The sequence below is a fragment of the Dunckerocampus dactyliophorus genome, chromosome 13 (assembly GCF_027744805.1).
Source record: "Dunckerocampus dactyliophorus isolate RoL2022-P2 chromosome 13, RoL_Ddac_1.1, whole genome shotgun sequence".
NCBI lineage: Eukaryota > Metazoa > Chordata > Actinopteri > Syngnathiformes > Syngnathidae > Dunckerocampus > Dunckerocampus dactyliophorus.
This window is the reverse complement of record NC_072831.1, coordinates 4,817,483-4,839,303: the sequence shown is the minus strand read 5'-3', so window position 1 is coordinate 4,839,303 and position 21,821 is coordinate 4,817,483. Positions and strand designations below refer to the sequence as shown.

General features: G+C 41.9%; 1 protein-coding gene across 1 annotated transcript in view; it reads right to left on the bottom strand.

The window, feature by feature from the left end:
• Positions 1-21,821, bottom strand: part of LOC129192310 (sodium/potassium/calcium exchanger 3-like) — a 95,601-nt gene that overhangs the window by 20,764 nt on the left and 53,016 nt on the right. Inside the window, exons 3-10 of the mRNA XM_054796199.1 lie at positions 13,009-13,085; positions 9,276-9,350; positions 9,124-9,208; positions 7,379-7,482; positions 3,311-3,385; positions 2,021-2,046; positions 1,858-1,911; positions 227-351 (exon numbers count right to left, since the gene is read on the bottom strand). Of these exons, the coding sequence (XP_054652174.1) occupies positions 227-351; positions 1,858-1,911; positions 2,021-2,046; positions 3,311-3,385; positions 7,379-7,482; positions 9,124-9,208; positions 9,276-9,350; positions 13,009-13,085 (621 nt within the window). The remainder of the gene's footprint in view (positions 1-226; positions 352-1,857; positions 1,912-2,020; positions 2,047-3,310; positions 3,386-7,378; positions 7,483-9,123; positions 9,209-9,275; positions 9,351-13,008; positions 13,086-21,821) is intronic.

Genomic DNA, 21,821 nt, shown 5'->3' with positions numbered 1-21,821 from the left:
TTGCTGCTAAAGGGGGCCCAACCAGGTATTAGGTTTAGGGGGCAATCACTTTTTCACACCCTTAATAATAAAAACAATTCATTTAAAAACTGCATTTTGTGTTCAGCTGTGTTGTCATTGACTAATATTTACATTTGTTTGATGAGCTGAAACATTTAAGTGAAACAAACATGAAAAAAAGCAATCAGGAATGGGGCAAACCCTTTTTCACACCACAAACGTATACCTTTTTTCAACAGAACCGCTGTAGCGTCTGAGCCATCGTCTAGCTCGCCATTCGCCGCTCCGTTCCTCACGCTGGATGAGTATTTCTTCTTCCTCTCCAGGAAACCAACCACATGGGAGTTCAGTCTGCAGAAAATAAAGCCGCATCACAAATGTAAAAAAAAAAAAAAAAAAGTAAACGTACACTAGGCCTGTCTCGATAATGGATATATCGATTTATGGAACGATAAAAAAGGTCGATAACTATGAGCGCTCGATAAATTGACATGAACTGTACGTGTGTGTGTGTGTGTGTGTGTTGAGCATCTTTGTGGAAGCGGGGCTCCTAGTGAGCCGATGCAGGCGGCGACACTGGAGGACCAAATTAGCCTTGAGACAGCATATGCTAACATGAATCAAGGCACAGAAGCGGTATTTTCTCAGGCAAACAACATCAGCAGTGTGGGAATATTTCAGTTTTGAACAGAATGAACAAGGTGAGCGCATAAACACTGATATGTCGCATTTGTTCGAAAGGAGTCACGAGAAAGCAGGGGACCACGACCACTTACTGTATATGCTCACCTGAAACACCACCACCTTTTCAGTTTTACCAACTGGGAAGAAAAAATACCATTGGAGGTGCAGCAGAACCTTCGTCCCGACAGCCAACGCTTACTGAGGCATTTGGTCGGCAAAGTAAATATGAGCAAAGCGCTTTGTCTTTTTTTGTTTATTATGTTTGCTTAATGGTTTGCATTTAAAATCTCTTGAGTAATTAAAGTTTATTGTATTTCATACAATGTACTGGCATTATGCCATAAAAATAATTTAAAAATGGTGTCAGAACTGCTGTGACAAGCGACTGACTGAAGCTCACACTATACTTGCGTACCATCTAGTGGTTCAAATGTGCATTACACCCCACGATCTATGAAAAATGGCGTCAAAAAAAATGACAAAATTATCGCACATCGTTGATATTTTGTAGCACAATCATCGACCAGCAAAATTTGTTGAATACGGGAGGTCCTCGGTCTACGTCCGAGTTGTGTTCTTAATGACGGCGGTGTAGGTTGAGGTTTAGTAAAATACAATCATAACCACTTTAAATATAAGAATAATATGAAACAGCAGCAATTCCATACTTTCTTTCTTGGGGTTGTCTTGTACACTGGAAGGGGTGTTGCAAGGGAGGGAGAGACGCAATCATGAGACTGCTACGCTTTAGTTATCACTCTCCATTTCATAGCAGCACATGCTTTCACATGTTCCAAGATGCTCTCTTTAGTCTTCATGTGGGCCGTTTGAGCGACATGGACATGCGGCCAATGTCCATTTTCCAACTTTCTGAACATTTGTATTCATACCATGTCTTCCATTTCACTTTCACTTTCCGTTTCTTCAATCAGAAAAGCCTGCCTCATGCTTGGGAGACATAATGAAGGGAAAAAATGGAACTAAAAACAACAAACATGACGCTATCCTTCCTTAGTGCAGCGACATATTCTTGTGCACTGTTCTCCTTTTTGTACAGTTTTAGTGGGAGTGATTGTAACCATGAATCATGGCAACCCGAGAACCGCCTGTAAAAGTCTTTGGTGTTTGTTGTAGGTCTGTTTGAGTCTACATGCCACGTGTTATTGAACTTACTTCATGATCAAAATATAGACGAAGTACATCAGAATTAACGTGAGCGCTTCCCACCTGAGAAAAAGACAAAAGAGATCAAATTAATTTACGCATCACATTTTCTAGACCTGTAAATGAAAACATGCAGTGAATATGAATAATCCGTAACATAAACGAGACTTACCAAACTACTTTTTCATCATAGATGAACTAAAATGAGGAAGAAAGGAGAGAAATATTTTTGGCTTTTAATTTGAACATATACAGTATACAGTACAGCATACATACAATGTACAGTGGAACCTCAGTTAGCGTTCGCCCCGGTTAGCATGTTTTCGGTTAACGTAAAAAATTTACGCCACAATTTTGCTTCGGTCAGCGTACAATATCGTATTGTTAATACACTGCGTGAGTACAACTGTGTTCATAATTTATTATTTTATTCCCAACATTTTATTAGCATCCTGTTAGCTAGCTTACATAATGGCAACCGTGACCGGACGTTACGTCGGCCATCATTTTTATAGTTTCACGTACATGAAACAATTCTAAATGCATATAAATGAGGAATGAAAGGAGTAAATTAATTTAGGGTTTCTTTTACTTTCATTGGAGATGTGACTGTTCCCAAAGACACGATGTGGCAGCGAGATCAACCACCACCACATTCCTGGTTTCGCTCACGTCAAGAATCACTTCGAGGAAAGTAAAAGTAACCTTAAATGTTCATTTTTCCCTTTCATTCATCATTGATATGCATTTCAAATTGTTTCTGAATATAAAGCTGTGGTTGTAAAACTATGAAAACGTGTTTTGTTTATTACTTATGGGAAAAATTGATTCGGTTTAACGTCCGTTTCAGGCAGAGTCGTCCCTCCAGGGATGAATGAATGTTTGTAATATTTTTGTTATTTATCTACATGGTGTGGGTCGTCAAAATAGTATTAGAAATGGCTCTTGGTCTCTGACTACGTTTACATGCACACAATTAATCAATAAAACCATTAAATCCAAAAACTGTAAGTATCACATCATGAATGTACGTGTTCCTACGTGGTCACAGCATGGATATAAAACCATAAAACCTTGTTGGAGGTTTTTGGAGGTGTTTTAGCAGCTGTCCTCGTAGGCGGCATAGCTGTGTCCCACTACGTGCAGTAATGAGCTGTCTATTTTTATCTGTTTTTTCCCTTTAGAATGCCCAGAAAAGAGGAAGACGTGTGTTCATGTCTCACATAAGGATTTTGGATGATGGGCAAAATACATTAAAAAAGTGCAGTTTTCCTTTAAGTAAGTACTTTCATTTTGTTTTTGTTTTTTTCAAACTTGATTTGATGACATCAGCACTTTAATTTAAGGTGTTCACATGCATTTTAAAAAAGATGGCCTCAATTTGTGCAATAATTCAGTTTTACAGTGCATGTAAAAATTGCAACTTGTCTAATATGAACGATTGAAAGTAGTCATGGATTACCACAATAAGGGCGGAGATGGAGAGGGTGTAGTAGACGGAGTCTCTGAGCAGAGGCCAGCAGGACAGATGGATCGTCTGGTTAAAAACACAGAAAGAAGTCATTCCAGTCAATACCATATTTGGGAAAAAATGGATTAACATTGAATGTCTGTGATATTTTCTTGTCACGTGGAACACAATTTGAATTCGTCAGCCAGGTGCAGTGGAACCTGTTTATGTCGACGCCACCATAAGCGGTTGTTGATACTAATCTTGGAATATTCGACTATTTGATGATTCGATTCTTTCGGAGTCGTGCATGTTTACATAGAATGTCTTGGGTTTTTTTTATAATACCTTATTTTCGCACAAAATCAGCCGGTGCGCACATTCTTACGCCAGTTTGTGTTTTATAGGTGACATACTTTGCGGCGTACGCACATTTTCGGCCCCATTTTGATGGAAGGTTGGAGCGTGAGGTCGACAGACGGATCGGCGCAGCGTCTGCAGTCATGCGGTCGCTGTACCGGACCGTCGTGGTGAAGAGAGAGCTGAGCCGGAAGGCAAAGCTCTCAATTTAGCCCTCCTAGCTATGTTCCCACCCTCACCTGTGGTCATGAGCTTTGGGTCATGACCGAATGAACGAGATCACCGACACAAGCGGCTGAAATGCGTTTCCTCCGTAGGGTGCCTGGACTCACCCTAAGAGATAGGGTGAGGGGCTCAGAGTAGAGCCACTGCTCCTTCACATGGAGAGGAGCCAGTTGAGGTGATTCGGGCATCCAGTCCGGATGCCTCCCTGGTGAGGTGCCCCGCGGCAGACCTAGGACACGCTGCAGGGGAAGTCTGGCCATCCCTACTGAGACTGCTGCCCCCGCGACCCGGGCCGGATAAGCGGAGTAAAATGGATGGATGGCTGTTTGACGAGCTTTATAGATGAGGCCCCAGGACTTGATGAGTTAATGGACATAAACAGGACCGACTTAAACGGGTTCCACTGTAAACACATGTTGTGAAATATGAATATTTGATTACTTTGTAAATGAAAACAATGTAGTATTAGGGCAGTATTTGAATATGATGATACTAGAATATCGAATAGCACACTTTCGAAGGCGCTGACTTGTGTGCACTGCTAACAAGATCAACTGGCTCTTGCATAATATGCAATCTAAATGGGAAAAAAACATTCTTTCAAGTATGTTTCTTCTTTGCTTGTGGGATTAAAGCGGCAGCGGGGGACAGGCGGGATTTTCTGGAAAATGGAGAGAGAACAGCTTCCATCCTTGTGAAGCAACTGTAATTACAACAAAAAATAGTCCAAGTTACGTGAGCTATAAAAACCATTTGTCCTTGATGTGACAGAGCTCAATTAAACATCACGGTCAGAGTTGAAGGCTTTTCCTGACTTCTAGAATGTGAAAAATAACCTTGCTATTCTCCTGTAAATCTTCTTTTTATCTAAAATTGCCTGGAATAAGCAGTTAGCGAGATAAAAGTCAAAGTATTTAGATAATGATCTCAATCCCAGTAAAAAAAAATTGCTATCACGAAGCCTCATTTTTGAGGCAATTAAAAATCTGTGAAAAAAGAGTCAAATCAATCAATCAATCACAAGTCATAACAACAAAGATTGTCTATTTTATATATTATATATTGACTTCACTCTTGTGTTTCAGTGTGTTATTTTTTAATTATTTGTCTCAAATTGACAAGAACATTGTAGACGTTTGATTGTTCGGGTTTTTAAATCACAACTCAATGAATCTGTGGAAATGAGAAGAGGGTTTGATGCGGGGGGGCACTCGAGGTTAACCCAGCTTGGAGCTTCATAAACTCCTGATCAAAATGTTAAGACCACTTGAAAAATTGCAAGCATTTCCATTTTGCACTGTTGGACCTTAAGGAGTTTCTAAGTAGATTCAAAATGCAAAAAGAAGAAATGGGAGCGAGACAAAAAACATTTAGAGTAAGCAATTTACTGCAAACAGGCATTAAAGCGAAAAAGGCTCAGCTGATCAGACCATAGCTCAAAACAATCCCTGAACCCCCCCTAAAATAGAAATAAAATGTAGATAAAAAGCAGTAAGTAATGAATAGCTGCACCATTCTTGTTCATCAGCTGAAAAATGGGTTTAGCATGCTTGATGCCAGTGTTTCCACGAGGCTAGTGGGAACGTTGCTGCAGGTGGTGAAGATGGCTTCACAGAAGGCATCCACTGTCTGGAACTGATGGCCATTTTTGTAATCGTCCCTTGCCATCCATCCCTAAATGTTCTCATTTGGATTTAGATCAGGGGAACACTCAGGATGGTCCCAAAGAGTGCGATTATTCCTCTGAAGAGGTCCTTTGTGAAGACGAGGACACAGTGAAGACACAGACGAGGGCCTTCAGTCATGATGGATGCCCTCTGCAACATCTCCGCATAGCCATCTGCCGTTTGACGCCCCTGCACAACCTGAAGCTCCATTGTTCCATTGAAGGATCATGATGGCGCCCCCTCCACTGTGCTGTGTGGAAAACATCTCAGGTGGGATCTCCTTGTCAGTAACGTTGGAAGCCACCAGGACCGTCAAGGGAGAATAAAACTTTCTTCCACCTTTCAATGTCCCATGTTTGGTGTTCTCCTGCAAATTCCAAATGGACAATTGAAGACCTTTTTTCTTCTTAAAAACCTTCTCTCGCAGATGCCGTCTGATGTTATTGGTGGTTAAAACGACTGTCTTACTGCGTCCAACCTCAGCAGCAATGGCGCGCTGCAAGAGGCCTTGTTATACAGCTCAACAATCCCACGGCGTTGAAAGAGAGGAAAGCGTTGTTGCCTTTGCCATGAATACCTGACAGAAAACGACATTGGATCCACCTTTTTGCCAATATCTTCAACTTTTGATCAGCTGATGAACAGCCTATTTCACTTGAATGCTTGTTTGCTATAAATTGCTATTGGGCGGAAGAACTCAAGTCCATCGCGCTTGCATGCAGTTACAGTAAGGACACCGTATGTGAGCAGCACGTGTAAGTACGGCCTGCGTACGATAACGTGGCAATGGCACGGAGATCGTACGTTGCAAGCACGTACAACTCACTCAGACGTGCGCAACGTATGATGCATGCAACCGCCAGACGTGGCGTGCGGGCCACGAACGTAGACGAGTGATGTGCGTTGACGTACGCCCTCCCTGCTCTTGCCACTCCATCCTCACGTTTTCAGAAAAACATGGCAGCCGTGGCCTCCCCAAAAAGCTTACAGGGCTACAAACATGCACGGTGGGTTGTGACTGGTGCTTAAGGATGTAAATGTCAAGCTAATTCACTGCAGTTATGTGCAGTAGCGCCTGGATGCAGCGGCACAGCCCAGACTTGATCTGTGTTAAAAATAGACATTTTCTATTGGCTTGTCAAATGTTTTGGCCAATCGCGGGTGGCCTCAGAATGGAACACCTGTGAAGAGCCGCGATCCACTCTACTTCCATCCATCCGTTTTCTTCCGCTTAACCCAGACTTCCCGGTCTCCGGCCACCTCTTCCAGCTCCACCGGGAGGACACGGAGGTGTTCTCAGGCCAGCTGTGAGACATAACCGCGTGTCTTAGGTCTGGCCTGGGGCCTTCTACCAGCTGGACATGCCCAGAACACATCACCAGGCGGGCGTCCAGGAAGCAGCCGCACCTCAACTGGCTCCTCTCAACGTGAAAGAACAACGGCTTTACTCTGAGCTCCTCACCGTATCTCTCAGCCACCCTTCAGAGGAAATGCATTTCGGCTGCTTGTATCCGCAATCTTGTTCTTTCAGTCATGACCCACAGGTGATGATAGGGACGTAGATCCACCAAGAGGTCAGCTCTCTCTTCACCATGACGGTCCGGTGCTGTGACTGCATTCCTGCAGACGCTGCACCGATCCGCCTGTCCACTTCACTCGTGGACAAGACCCTGAGATACCTGAACTCCTCCACCTGGGGCAAGACCTCACCCCAGCTCCAAGGTCTACTGTACTTTACTCCGTGAAACAGCATGTGTGTCAATCTAGATTAGACCTTGAAATAAAAAGCAACCAGTTAAGCGTGATTTGGAATAATATTGTACTTCACCTGCACAGCAAATATCCCACATGCTCCAATAATACAGAGGATATTGAAGACAGCCGAGCCGACAATGGTGCCAACCCCGACATCCCCTTTAGTGATGAATACTCCTGCAAATCAGACATACAAGCAATGCTTATTTATCGAAGTTATGCTATTCATCAAATAACAGACTGTCTGTGTGAGCCGTGGCTTTTGAAGAGTGGTCAGCTGGTATTCATCATTTATTGGTGTTGTTTATAGTTGCAGAACTATAAAAAGTAAGGGTTTAACGTTTTGGCCTTTCATCCACACGCAAACGTAGGTTTTAGTCGTTTTTTTGGAAAACTACGGCTTCATTGTTTGTGCATGCACGGGGAAAATGAAGCTTTTTGTCTTGTCAGAAATGAATTATGTGAAAGTAGATCCTGAAATGAAACCTCATTTAAGTCATTCAATACCAAAGACGTATTTATACGTGATTTTAAACCCAAACGCTCGCTCCCAAAGACGTATTTATCCGCGTTTTTTTGCGCGAGAGGCAAAAAGACAACATGTTTCATGCGGTTTTAAGCCATAAAAACGGTCAAATAAAATAACAAAAACAGACATGCACACATGATTGTACAGTACATATAATATCTCACTACAGGAACAAGTCAGCTGGGGTTGCTTTGTCAGGCGTCTGTTTGGACAAAATGTACATGAAAGACGGTTTTGATGTAGCTTTTAAAACGAAAAAGGATCACGGGGGCATTTTAGCAATTTTCTTTATAAAAAATACTAACTGCTAATCTTCAGGTTGTGCAAAGGTAAATCTCCATTCAAGGCTCAGATTCAGCAGCCTCCTCCCCCTGTTGCAATTGGTCGGGGAGGAAAAGTGAAAAAAGTTTTAAAAAACAAAACTTGCCCAACTCTGCATTTCAGAAAAGTAGTGGGAAGAAACAGACCTCATTAAATCCGACCCCTCGACCCCTTCTCCGTGTCTCTGCAATTCCTGATCAATTGTCCACTTTCGGTATTTAACGCATACCAGTTTCCTCATTTTTTCAAATTATAAAAGGATAAAAAGCGTGATAGTAAAAATTAACCAAGTTTGTGATTAACTTATTCAATAATAAAAATAACTACTACTAATAAAAATAAATAAAATAAATAAAAATAAACAAAAATTAAGTAAATAAATAAAGGGGTAGAAGTTGACAAAGCAAATCAGTGCACCATCTAATACATATCACGAGTCATGAATTCATCTTATTATAATGTTACTTATCTAACAACCTGCGGGCCGCACGTTGGACACCCCTGACATAAACAGTGAAAACACAGTTGGATGTGGTCGAGGCCGTAGTGCAAGTAGAAACTCAACAATACCAAGCACACACTGAGCATTTCAAAAATACATGGATTAAAAAACCTGCCGTTTCATGGTTGAACGCGGCCTATTATTAGTCAAAACATATGCATATCGCATCAAATGTTACGTATTGTTTGCCTAAACGAGGCATTTTCAAGCATAAAATGGCTAAATGAACTAAAATACAAATATAAGCCATTCAGAAAAGACACTGAAATTGCGATATGTCTTATTTTCTCTTATTATGTCTACTATATTGGGTAATAGGAGTGTAAAGGTGACTATAGGGCTGTTAGTTCATGCCCAGAGGGCTCTAATCATGTTGAAACCCGTATTTCTGTGCTCTCATGTATTTTATGAGTGATTATGAGTCGGATGCTTTCGATATGATGTATTATGTTGGTGAGGGGCTCACCTATGACCGAGGTGAAGAGTTCAGGAGCTGAGCTGCCTGCCGCCATAAAGGTCGCTCCAGCAACATCCTCACTAAGATGAAGACGCTAACGAGAGACAATCACACAGAATGATGAACACTGACAACACATCATTGAGATTACAGGGAATTACCTCACATATCTTGTCTAGCGAGGGAACGAAGTAGTCATCACAGACTAAGGCCAGAGCATAGAACATGTAGACTGCCTGCAAGGACACACAAGCACACTTGAGTGTTGCTATGATGGTCACAAGTTCACTGAAGGGAAATAAAAGCATAAATGTCGGACATTATAAGGAGTCCGGTTCATATTTCAGGTATTATCTCACCTGATTGACATTTTAATGACATTTGAAAACATTCTTAACTCCTACATTAAAGGGTCACGGACATGATTTTTCAACTTTGCTTAAGTATGTTCTGTATTGTTTGCAATTCTGTTCTACGTTGTTGTTTTTTTTAAACACGAATTACATTATTGTACATGGTGGCCGCCATGATGGTCTGAAGTCGTCACAAACGGAGCGTTTCCCAAGTGATGGAGCAGCTCTCATCTTAAGCAGAGTAAACAAACGCTTGTAGAGTTTGCTCGTCGACTTTGTTTGGGGAAATTTTCATCAAAATGCCAAAATGTGTTGCCGCTGGCTGTTCACAGTGTCCGAGTGATACTGTAAGTGAGTTTTCTTCTCCAAAAGATGAAGGTTTAAGACTACAATGAACGAAGCAAGTACGATAGCCAACCGCCGTGGCCAAAGTAGGGGCATTGTAAGCGGACATGTGCTGTGAGCAGTCCCGGGTGGAGCTGTGGATGTCAGAAAAAACAGTCTAGAGCAAGCTGAGGCTCATGGAGACTCAAAAGTGTACCTCACTAACCCCTCCATTTTTTCTCTCTACCATCTGTTCTCTTCTCTGTTTCTCTGTCTCAACCCAACCGGCCGCCCCACACAGCCTGGGTTCTGTTCCGTGGAGGAGTTATTCCTTGCCTCCGTCGCCAAGTGCTTGTGCCCCCCCCCCCCCCCCGGTCCCCCTAAGTCCAGTTCTGGGCGGATTTTGGTGATGAAGAGCGTAGTTCCAGGTAGTCGCTGGGGTTACACAAGTTCTTCTGCTGTGGAACACACATGTAAACAAGATGGCCGCGGCGCTCCGTCGCTGAAGAACATGAGAGCATCTTCGTCACATGCAAAAGAATGGACAGGCGACAGTGCGCAGGGATACGACTGGAGACAAATACAACGCTGAGCAATTTGTGAGGTCTGATTTTTTTTGAGGAGGCATTTTTGTGATGCAAATGTGCAAATGTTTGGTTTGGTTTGGTTTAGTTTATTTGAACATGAAGGTTACAATGGAATACATCTCGTGAATCATTCTTTGACAGTTCCACATGTCCAAAAGGAGTAGGAAGAAGCAAAGCTTATTTAATCCTACCCCCCATCCATTCTACATCTAGTACAGTACATGTAGTTCACTTCCTGGATTCCATGTCATGTTTTCAGTGATAGTCAGGATAACACATAATAGATAACGGTGAGATAGCCCTCCCCCCAAAAAAAGAAAGAACATTAATAATAATAATAATAATAATGACCTTTTTTTTTTTTTTTTTTTTTTTTTAAGCACAACAAAGAAAATTATAAAAATAAATAAATAAATAAATAAATAAATAAATAAAAATAAATAAAAAATAAAATTTAATTAAATAAATAAAAAATAAAATAAAATAAAATAAAATAGAAAAAAAATAAAATAAAATAAAATAAAATAAAATAACAAACCTGACAGAACAATCAGGACTCTTCTGCCTTGTATTTAGCAAACATCAACTGCTTGTATTGTTTTTTGAATTTGCTCATCTCTGTACATTGTTTGAGTTCTTTACTCAATCCGTTCCATAATTTAATTCCACACACGGAAATGCTGTGGGTTTTCAGCGTTGTTCTCGCATATAAATGTTTTAGGTTTAATTTTCCTCTAAGATCATATTTCTCCTCTCTAATTGAGAAATACTTGATTAGATTTTTGGGTAACGAGTTATTATTAACTTTATACATTATTCTAGCGGTTTGAAAGTGTACTAAATCTGCGAATTTTAATGTCTGTGATTTTAAAAATAAAGGGTTTGTATGTTCTCTATACTTGGCATTATGAATTATCCTCACAGATCTTTTTTGCAGTACAGTGAGTGAGTGAAGATTGCTTTTGTAATTATTTCCCCATATCTCCACACAATACGTTAGATATGGTAATACTAAGGAACAGTACAGAGTGTGCAGTGATTTTTGATCAAGAACATATTTTGCTTTATTCAATATAGAGATATTTCTCGCCACCTTTTGTTGTATATATTTAATATGAGATTTCCAACTCATTTTTTCATCTATTATAACCCCAAGGAATTTATATTCTTCATGTGATGCTCTTTTGAAGGCATCTTGTTTTAAGAAGCCAAACTCCTTACTTGTGTAACTGTGTTGATCACCGAAATCTGACCAGAACTGGACTTAGGGGACCACGTGGGGGGTACGTCGCTCTTGATGTACTACACTGCTGATGGGGATGTCATACAACTTCATGTCAAAATATCCGAACTATCCCTTTAAATGCACGAGGAACGTGGTTTGTAGACCTGCCCCATGTGTCGCTTGGCAATTCCGATTTCCAGCTCCCTACACAGATTTTTTATGGCATTAAGGTCCGGAGACTGGCAGTGCCACACCAGGATCTTGATGAGCCATTTGTTTGTTGCCTTGGTTGTACGATTTTGGTCACTGTCATGCTGGAAGACCCACTCTTGACGCATCTTCAGTGTTCTGGCTCAGGCCAGGAGATTCTCAGGAACACGTTCATTGACCCCTCAATCCAGTGAAGCAAGTGAAGCAGTGAAACGTGCGTGGTATTGAAGGTATACAGATTATTCAGATTTGACAGGTTAGTCGGCCCTCGCAATATCGTATTTTCTCAGAAATTGATTGATAAATGCTCGCTGTTTCGTGGCAGACTATGGTCTGTTATTAGTCAAAACAAATTGAAATACAAGCGATATGTAGTATTCTGGTCACTAGGTGGCAGTAATGAAACAAATCGTTGAGACATTACCTTACATTACGTGACCTTAACACTGCATGAAGTCAGCCATAGCCTGTCCAACATGGTAAAGTGAAAAAAGGTTCTACTCCCATTTTGTGTGGAAGTGGTAGTTTTTTGGCTTCCGAAGGAATAAATTTGAGGCTAACTGATGAGCTCGCTCGCTAGCGGCCGTCTCGAGTCCCTGCATCATAAGAGCTGTGCGGTGTAAACAATGAATATAATGACTATAGGGGTGTTGTTTCATGTCTGCAGGGCTCTAATAATGTTAAAAACTATATTTAGAAGTCATAAACAGGTTTTCTGTGCGCTGCGAAAATTTACCATTTATTAACATTGAATCCTATTTTGCCAAAATTAATTTATTGTGGTTGGGTCTGGAGAATGGCTTATAATAATAAAGGCTTTTTATTGGTTTACATGGATTTTTTTCTCCATTTGTGCATATATTTAGATTCTTGTGTTTTCATGTATTCTTTGTGTTGCACTAATTTTGTTCTGTCTTGACAACAAGCGTTAATTACTCCCTTAGATGAGGCACATCGGGGATGTACATATTATGCAGCTACGCACCCGTGAGACACAAGTAACAAGTATCTCTTGTTAATCAATCTCATGTGTGCTAGGAGGTAGCAATGGTGTATTTTATAGCACACGTGTAAACATGTACAGATACTTCTTAATCACCAATACAAACATTTGGAACAGAGTGTCAGTTCTAAGTGACTTATCCCATCGTTGCCGTCATAAGTGTGAATGACGTGGGGTTGAAAAGACACTCACACAGAGGACGTGTAAGCCCACGGCTCCATCAATGCGCTCCTGATTGGTGAAGTAATCTCTGGGGAACTCGTGGATAGCTGCGGACAAAACAAACACAAGGAAACAATGAAAACACATATTAAATGATCCTGGGGGTGATTATACAGAGCGTCTCATCGCCAATGCAACCACTGACAAATAAATAAGAATTGATTAACAAGCAGAAGACAGACACGTCACAAAACGTTCACTCAATTTTACCATAGAAGAAAAAAAAACATCAAATAAAGGTTAAATAAAGTATTTGATCCCAACCGGCAAACACTGTGAGTAATGTGTCCATGAAACCCACAAATGAGTCCTGTCCCTTTAAGAAAGTACTCCTAATCTCAACCATTATGTGGATAAAAGACACCTGTCACACAAACACACCCTTCTATTAACTCATTCAATACCCAACACGTATTTATACCTTTTTAGAAACCCGAACGCCCGTTTCAAGATAACACCCTCGGTCTGGAGCTCCATGCACGATTTCAGAGAGGCGAGGGAGCAGCCCACAAGGACGAGCTGGTTGATGATGTCAAGGGAGTTGGGTTGCAGTGCCCGCAAGAAGACACATGACCCGTCATGAAAACACCTGAATGACTCACACAACGCTTGCAAGAACCAAAATGGAGCTCTCAGCAGAGAAATGGTGAACAGGAGTCCAACAACAGCATCCCTCCTGCCAAACATTAAGATGGAGACATCCTGCTTTGAGAATGTTTCTCTGCTTGGGATTCAGGAAGACTTTCATGATGAACAGGGCCATGTGCAGTCATCCCTCGCTACACCGCGGTTCAAACATCGCGCCCTCACTCTATCACAGTTTTTCCCCCAAATGAATTAATTAATAAATGATCGCTCTTTTGTGGTGGAATAAGGCCTATTATTAGTCCAAACATATGCATATATAACAAACTGTGTGTATTTTTGGCACAAATTAAGCATTTTCAATCATAAAAATGGCTAAATGAACAAAAACACAAACATAAGGCATTTAGAAAATGTTGTATGTAGTGTAATATCTGTGACTTTGTGTGAGTCTTTAAGAGGCGGGGCCTGGGAAGTGACGTGTCTGACATCAGCTAGCTGTTGCTGAGTGTTAGCTTGGTTCGCAGTGTGGAGAGTGACAGCGGCTGGTGAGTTGTGGCTGACAGCAGCTCCTGTGTGGACGTTCACATATATATTCTACTACACTGGCCACGAGGTAACATTACATTGAGACAATAGCCACCAATTATGCTGTTAGTACGACCGTGTAATGTCTTATTTTATATTATGTCAACTATATTGGGTAATACAAGTGTAATAAAAGTGTAATACAAGTGTAAAAGTGACCATACAAGAGTCTAGAGGGCGCTAATAATGCTAAAAACAATATTTAGAAGGTCTTAAACAGGTTTTGTATGCTGTAACTACAAAAATATTCCATTCATAAATAAGGAATCCTACTTCATGGAACTTCACTTATGGCGGTCGGGTCTGGAACCAATTAACCACAATAAACGGGGGATGACTTTAGTGTAGAACCTCCTGGCCTCAGGCAGAACACTGAAGATGGCTTGTGGATGTGTCTTCCAGCATGGCAGGATTGGCTTGGCCAGTCTCCAGACCTTAATCCCATAGAAAATGTGTGGAAGGATCTGAAATTTCAGGTTGCAAAGCGACAGCCTTAAGCCTGGTCAGGGTTTTTCAGAGTACAGTATCTGTAAAGAAGAGTGGACCAAAATCCCTCCAGAGATGTGTGCAACCCTGATGAGCGACGACAGTAAACATCTGACCTCTGTGCTTGCCAACAAGGATTTCTCTACCAAGTACCACGTCACATTTTGCTTGGGGATCAGATATTAATTTCCTTCAGTCAAGTACTGTAAACAATTATTGTACAGACCTCTTTTACATTCTGTCTTTGTTCAACAAAAACTACTATAAAAATGATGTCCTGATCATATCTTTCTAAGGAGGTAAACGTACAAAATCAGCGCTATGCGGCGGATGATGAGTGTGAAAAATAATTTGGACTCCCATCGCCCCCAGTTCTCCACCCAACCATCGTAAAGAATCACGAACTGATATCAGCAGCCAGTCGTGATACGTGGTCGTCGTGCAGCATCTTCATACAAGCGGCTGGGTTAAAAATAGCTCCAGCCCAGCATGACCCAGCTTGTGTGTATGTGTGTATTTGTGATTTGCTTAACTTGTTGTATGTTAATGTGTGTTTGCGCTAGTGTAACACGAAGGCAACCCAATGTGCAGTGACATTCTCTCTCAGCACAGCCGAGAGCTTGTGAGTCAGGCGGCGGCAGCTGCCACGTGTGCGCTCAACGTAACACTGGCCTGTCTGACGAGGGTGGCGGCTCAGTACAAACGAGGATAAAATAAATGGTGTGGAGAAGCTCCAAAAAAAGAAAAGGAGAAAGAAGGCCGACAATGACCTTTGTAGGTCGAAATGTTTAGGTAGCACTGTCAGTCATAAAGATCATTTCACCCTAGCTGGCAAACACAGCGGTCAGACATTTCTCATAGTTGTTCACCAGGGAGGGATTTTGGTCCACTCTTCTTTATCCTGGAGATTTCCAGGTCGTTGCTTGGTAACTCCAACTTTCAGCCCCTTCGCAGGTTGTCTTTGGGATGAAGGTCTCCAGGCAGGACTCCAGTATCTTAATGTGGCACTCCTTTGTTGCCTAGGCAGTATTTTTTGGGTCATTTTCATGCTGGAAAACCCGTCAATGACCCTTTAGTGTTCTTTCTGAGGCCAGCAGGACTTTGCGGGCACTGCAGGATCTCAATCCATTCCAGGAAAGTGCCTTACTAATGCTTTTCTTGCTCCCAACTCCCTTGACATCACCAACCAGCTCCTCCCTTGTCATTGTAGGCTGCTCCCTCACCTTTCTCACAAGCGTCCTTACCAAGCATCCTTAACTCATTCAATCCCAGCCATTTTTCAAAAGGCAACCCTTTCAGTACCGGCCATTTTAGACCATTTTGACTAATCTTTCAAGGCACAAGGAATAGATGTTCTATGCCAATATAAACAACCTAAAGAAAGTTTAGACTCACGTCTTTCATCAGAAAATAAAAGTTTGTTTCACCCTTTTTCTGTTCTTTAGTAATCAGCAGTAGAACATAGGTAGGTTTCAGGAAAATATCAGTTCCCAACTAAAAAAGGGAGAAAACCAGCTTTTTGTAAAAATGACCATTTCAAGCATAACTCTGACAGCTCAAATATCCAAACTATACCAACATAAACAACACAAAAAAGGGTTGTTTTACATGAACAATTTACAATTTTCACATTTGGAACTGAACTATGTGTTAAAATTTCCCTAAAATGCGTAACCTTCTGCACTCCACCACGCTCTCTCACTTCCTCCTTCCTGCCATGTGTGATTCTTCCATTCACATGATCCCTGCTGAGCTCTTATTAAATGCACTTCTGCCATCTTGTGGCCGTTTTTAGTGAAATGCATACAGTAAGTGGAGTCATCTCTTTTTGCCTCTCACGTATTTGGTATTGAATGAGTTAATAGATTTGATAGTGTAGTTGTGTTTGTGTGACAGGTGTCTTTTATCGACATTGTGAGTTGAGATTAGGAGTACTTTCTTAAAAGGACGGGACTCATTTGTGAATTTCATGGACACATAACCGCTCTGTGGGGTTCACAATGCTTGCTGGTTGGTGTGGCTTGTTGTATATCTACATCTTAGTTGTTGTACATCTATGTACAACAACTCAAAATGGAAGAAGGCACGCACAATTTCGGTTGTACGTCACTCCATGTTTGGTGGTTTTAGGGCAACAGCTTTTAAATTTTGTTTGTTTTTGTGGTAAAGTTCTGGCAACCCCAGCTAGGAGTAAATTTAACTCAAGTCTTGCAATAAAATTGTGTTCTACATACTGTATATACTGTATTTACCACTGTTTATAGACTGTTATTCTTTTTGCTATTATCTTCTGTAAATTGATATAGAAGTAGTATTGCATTTGGTATTTTGCTTGACAATTAGGTTGTAGGTTTTCCAGAAAAATTCTGGCAACTGAGTTTTTGGTTTTGGTGAAAAATCTACTGCTGTTTTTTGTTTTTTGAAAACAAAAACAAACACAACAGGTGAAATGGAAATACAGCAAATCCCTGCACATTCACGATTCAGCATTCATGGCCCCGCAAATTTACGACTTTAAGGTAAAAAAACAAAATAATTTATCCGAAAAAATTCTTCAGAAAATATCTCATTCACCCTAAATAGGTAATAATTGATAAATACGTGACAACACAGGTAAAATGTACAGCAGACGTGTACCACTGTGAAAAAAGCCCACCATTTTTTGCCATGTGTTATCAGTAAGCGTTGAGGCACACTATACTCGTCACCAGAGTCACCAACAGATGGCCGGACATTCTCCTTCAGGATTTTTTGGTAGACAGCAGAATTCATGTTTCCATTTATCACAGCAAGTCTTCCAGGTCCTGAAGCAGCAAAACAGCCCCAGACCATCACACTACCACCACCATATTTTACTGTTGATATGATGTTCTTTTTCAGCAAGCGTCGAGACGTCGCACTTTGTCTGTCAGTCCTTCAACGCACCATAGTTGCTGTGAGACGCAAAAGCGATAGAACTTCTACACTGTGACTCCCATTCCTTGCTCAGGGATCATCTAACATTATCATTCATTAGTGTGTGGTTGTGTGTGTGTGTGTGTGTGTGTGTGTCGTTCATTATTGTCTGGGGCACAATGAAGAAAAAGAGAGTGAGACAAATGATTTAGGATTATCGTGGTGGATATTTCAACAGCCCAGCGATGACGTAACCCTCTGGTGCTGTACTATCCTTGTTGAATATTCTGTTGACAAAATGCATGTGAGCGAGTGAATTGCAATTAACATGAGTTTGTACCATCAATCTGCACAGGAATGATCCCTCTGGAGTAACACGTTGAATAACGCTTAGCTCAGGGGTGTCAAACTCAGAGCCTACTTCAGGTTGTGGGCCGAACCGGACACATTCAAACATGACGGGACATGCCCCAATAATCCAGGCTCAAAAAATAGTAGCTAGTATGGTCAGATTTAGAGAAAATGTCACATTAGCGCCGATAAATAGGAAAGTAAGCAGCCTTTTATTCCAGTTCCCAGTGCGTGCGGTGCCAGGATTGGAACATACCAATATACTGTACATATGCACCCAATATGCATATGCACGTATACTGTACATGCACACCCGTGGTTGCGTTTTCAGGTTGGGACAAAATGCACGTGGCAGCTAGGGAATGTGTTTTCATGTGGACAAACATTTTTCTAAAACTCACTCGTGTGGATGGACATTTTTTTTACATTGGAGTGAGGAAAATGTGCATTTTTTTCATGTTCCTTCATTGTTGCATGAAATGTCTACTCTCAGCAGGCATACGACTATGGTTGTTTTGGCGTATGGGTGGTTTATGCGTTTCCCAGCATGCTTTGCAGTTTGTTATTAAAATGATCACTGTTGACTGTCGTGTGCCTCTTTCAGGTGTTATTTTGTACAGACAGGCCGTAATAGTTACAGTGCTGCCATTTTTAGTCATGTACAGTTAAATTATTTTGACTTTTGGGCTGAATCTGGCACCCTTACTAAGAATGGTTGTGAATTTAGTTCTATATACAATATTGGTTCCACTTATAAAATTAGAATTCCAGAGGAGTAGTTTATATCGGCGGAATTGCTTAATTATGCAGATTGCTGTAAGCACGTTTGATATGAAATTGATATGATGAAATTGCGGCGCAGGCCAGATTTGGCCCCTGCACTTAAGTTTGACACGTATTTATTATATGATATGATATTACTTTGTCTATGACTGCCCTGCGATTGACTGGCGGCCAATCCAGGGTGTACCCCGCCTCTCCCCGCCGGTAGATGGATGGATATTATATTACATTATATTTCAGGGTGCGCCGATCGATCGGACACCGATGAGTATCGCCCAATTTCCGTGAAAAAGCACGGCGCTTTATAACGCAGATCACATGCACCGATCAGCTCGGCCCCCATTGCAGCATCCAGCCTATAGCGACCGTCTCCCGCCCACTTTCCCTTCACAAAGCCAAAACAAGCATGCCTGCCATGTGGGACTTACCTGTCGTTGCTGGGGTGGTGCGTTAAAACCTTTAGTTTGGTGCGGCATTTGGGGGGTGGGCACTTGGCAGGGTGTAGGGAGTTAACGAGGCTCGCAGTGTGCGGCTAATTCCCGTGTGCGTGTGTGGCAGTCGGAGGCGGATACCCCGAAAAGTGATTGGACTGATCGGACTGCCTGGGGTTCTGCTGGAACGCCATCAAGCGCTCCAGATCCTCTAAGAAGGCACCCTGATCGTCTACATTTCACCAGTGATTTTGAAAAAGTAAGTCAAATATATTTTTTTGTCTAAATTTGATGGTTCCGCTTTCATATCATATAGTCCAGGGGTCACCAACTTGGAGCCTGCAGGCACCAGGGAGCCCCACACAACCACATGAGGCGCCTGCAAGCCTGCTTTTCATTCACGTTTTCAGTTAATAATGTGATAACACTAGAAAGAAAAGCATTCTGAAATGCAAAATGTGAGTTGTGGGTACCAGCATTTTGTTAATGTTCTCATGTAGCCAATAGTAAATGTAAAAATGTAAACTTTTTAACGTGATCGGTATCGGTATCAGCTGATTTCACTCATGTATTGACGGAATCAGCAGCATAAAACCCTGATCACTACATGACATTACCTTGTACTGTATTGTATTATATTATATTGTATGCTATACACCCTGATTTAGGGATACCTTGTACAAGAGCTGTATCTGTAAGACTTTTGTTCGTGTAGTGTGGGAACCGATGTACACATCGAGTGCATGGACACACACATGCATGCACGCACGCACACACACACACACACACACACACGCACACACAGAGTCAGCTGCCAAATCCCCGAGCTGCGTGAGATCAATGTGGATTGATCCAAGCAGAGACGGATGGCCTGTCACTTCAGGGGCAGAGACAACGGTCGCCCCATCCCCCCTTGCGTAACACCACCAGCATTACGTAAGAGTTGTGTGGCTTGGATGCAAACGCAGACACATTGACAGAAAAAGAATAATCCTACAAATCCGATACATCGTTAAAGGCGTAATAGGGAGACCTCAATATAAGAGCAGCGGGGGAAAATAAGGATTCTTCACGCAGATGACAGATGACAGGCGTTTCCTCCATCAACAATATGCATAGAGTAGTGCACACACACACACACACAAAACCCTCACGTGAAGCACAAGCATCACCAAAACACACTGTCCACCATGTGCTCCTTCTTCTCAGTTAGTTGCCCGTATCATACATGGTCGACCGCTTTTGCCGACATAAAATGCGGGAGCCAAAGGGGTCAATTCTATGAAAATTGGTCCGTTTATGTCCACGTGTCTAAGTATTGTTTACGTCATCATTATTCCTAAGCAGCAAAGCAGGTAAGTAATAAAGACAAGTCAAAAGAAAAGGCAATGAAATCATGCGATGGCTCACTGGAGGACGGAAAGAGTGAGGAGGACGTGTCGGCCTTCAGGCCGTAGTTTGCCCATGATGGGTCTAAACAGAACCTCCTATGCTTCACACTAACTGATCCAAGGTGGTAAAGAGGGTGCTGAGCCAGCCGCCAATGCTGTCGATTTACCCATCGATCTATGTTCCTACCCTCACTGACGGTCAAGGGCTTTGGGTAGTGACCAAAAGAGCAAGAACACGGATACAATTGGCCGAAATTACTTTCCTCTGTTGGGTGGCTGGACTCACCCTAAGAGATAGGGTGAGGAGCTTGGGCATCTGGGAGAGTACCGCGACAGAGAAATCTATCAGAAGACGAGAGAGAAGTTACGCGAAGCAGGGTTTGCATGAACGCACCTTCATCCAAAGTGTCGAGAGGGGCTCTGGTGGAAACGGGTAGCATGGATATGGATGGCACATCCCCAGCTCCATTTCCTATTTCTTCACATTCTCGCCTTCCATTAATGAAGTGAGACAGGATAGTGTCAAGTACTGCTGATGGGTGAGTACCAGCAACCAAAGCACAAACAAAGGTGTTCAATGTCCGCCATGCAGGTGTTGTTGTCGTTTTTGGATACAGGAAGAAGAAGCATCATCACCTTCTACATGCGTCGAGACGTTGTCCGTGCGTTTTTTTTTTTTTTCACGCATGTAAACGGGTCATTCCGAAAGTTTCATAAACCGGAATATTGACCTTAATCCAAATATGGACTGCATGTAAAAGTAGTGAGGGAAGTCTGAGACTGCTGCCACCACGACCCGGACCGGAATAATTCTCTGAGCTGCTTAAGATGGACGTAACGACTGATGTGTAAGAGCGTATGTCAGAGCATCGATACAGGAGCAAGGTCCAAGAGATGCGTGAGAATGCGAGTTTAAAATGTGCGACTCTATGACCTTGCTGGTGGTGGGCAGTTTTACGGATGTGGACGAATGCAGCAGCAGCACACACACACATGCACATATGCAATAGCATGTGGTTGCTTTTACCATCATTTCTGGTGTAGAGCACATGCTTTGAACCCAACGGCGTATATAGTGATGTGGTTAATTTATGGCTAAAAGAACTACAGTTCCCATGAGGCTTACAGTGCAGCTTCAGGAAGAAGTGAATTGGACGAGTGAGATGGACGCTAATATCACATTTTGAAGTCTTGTGCAGCGATTGTGTTTTGATCTGACAAATCTTAAGTAAGTTTGATCCAGTGTAGAATTACTACAGCTTGTGTTTGGACG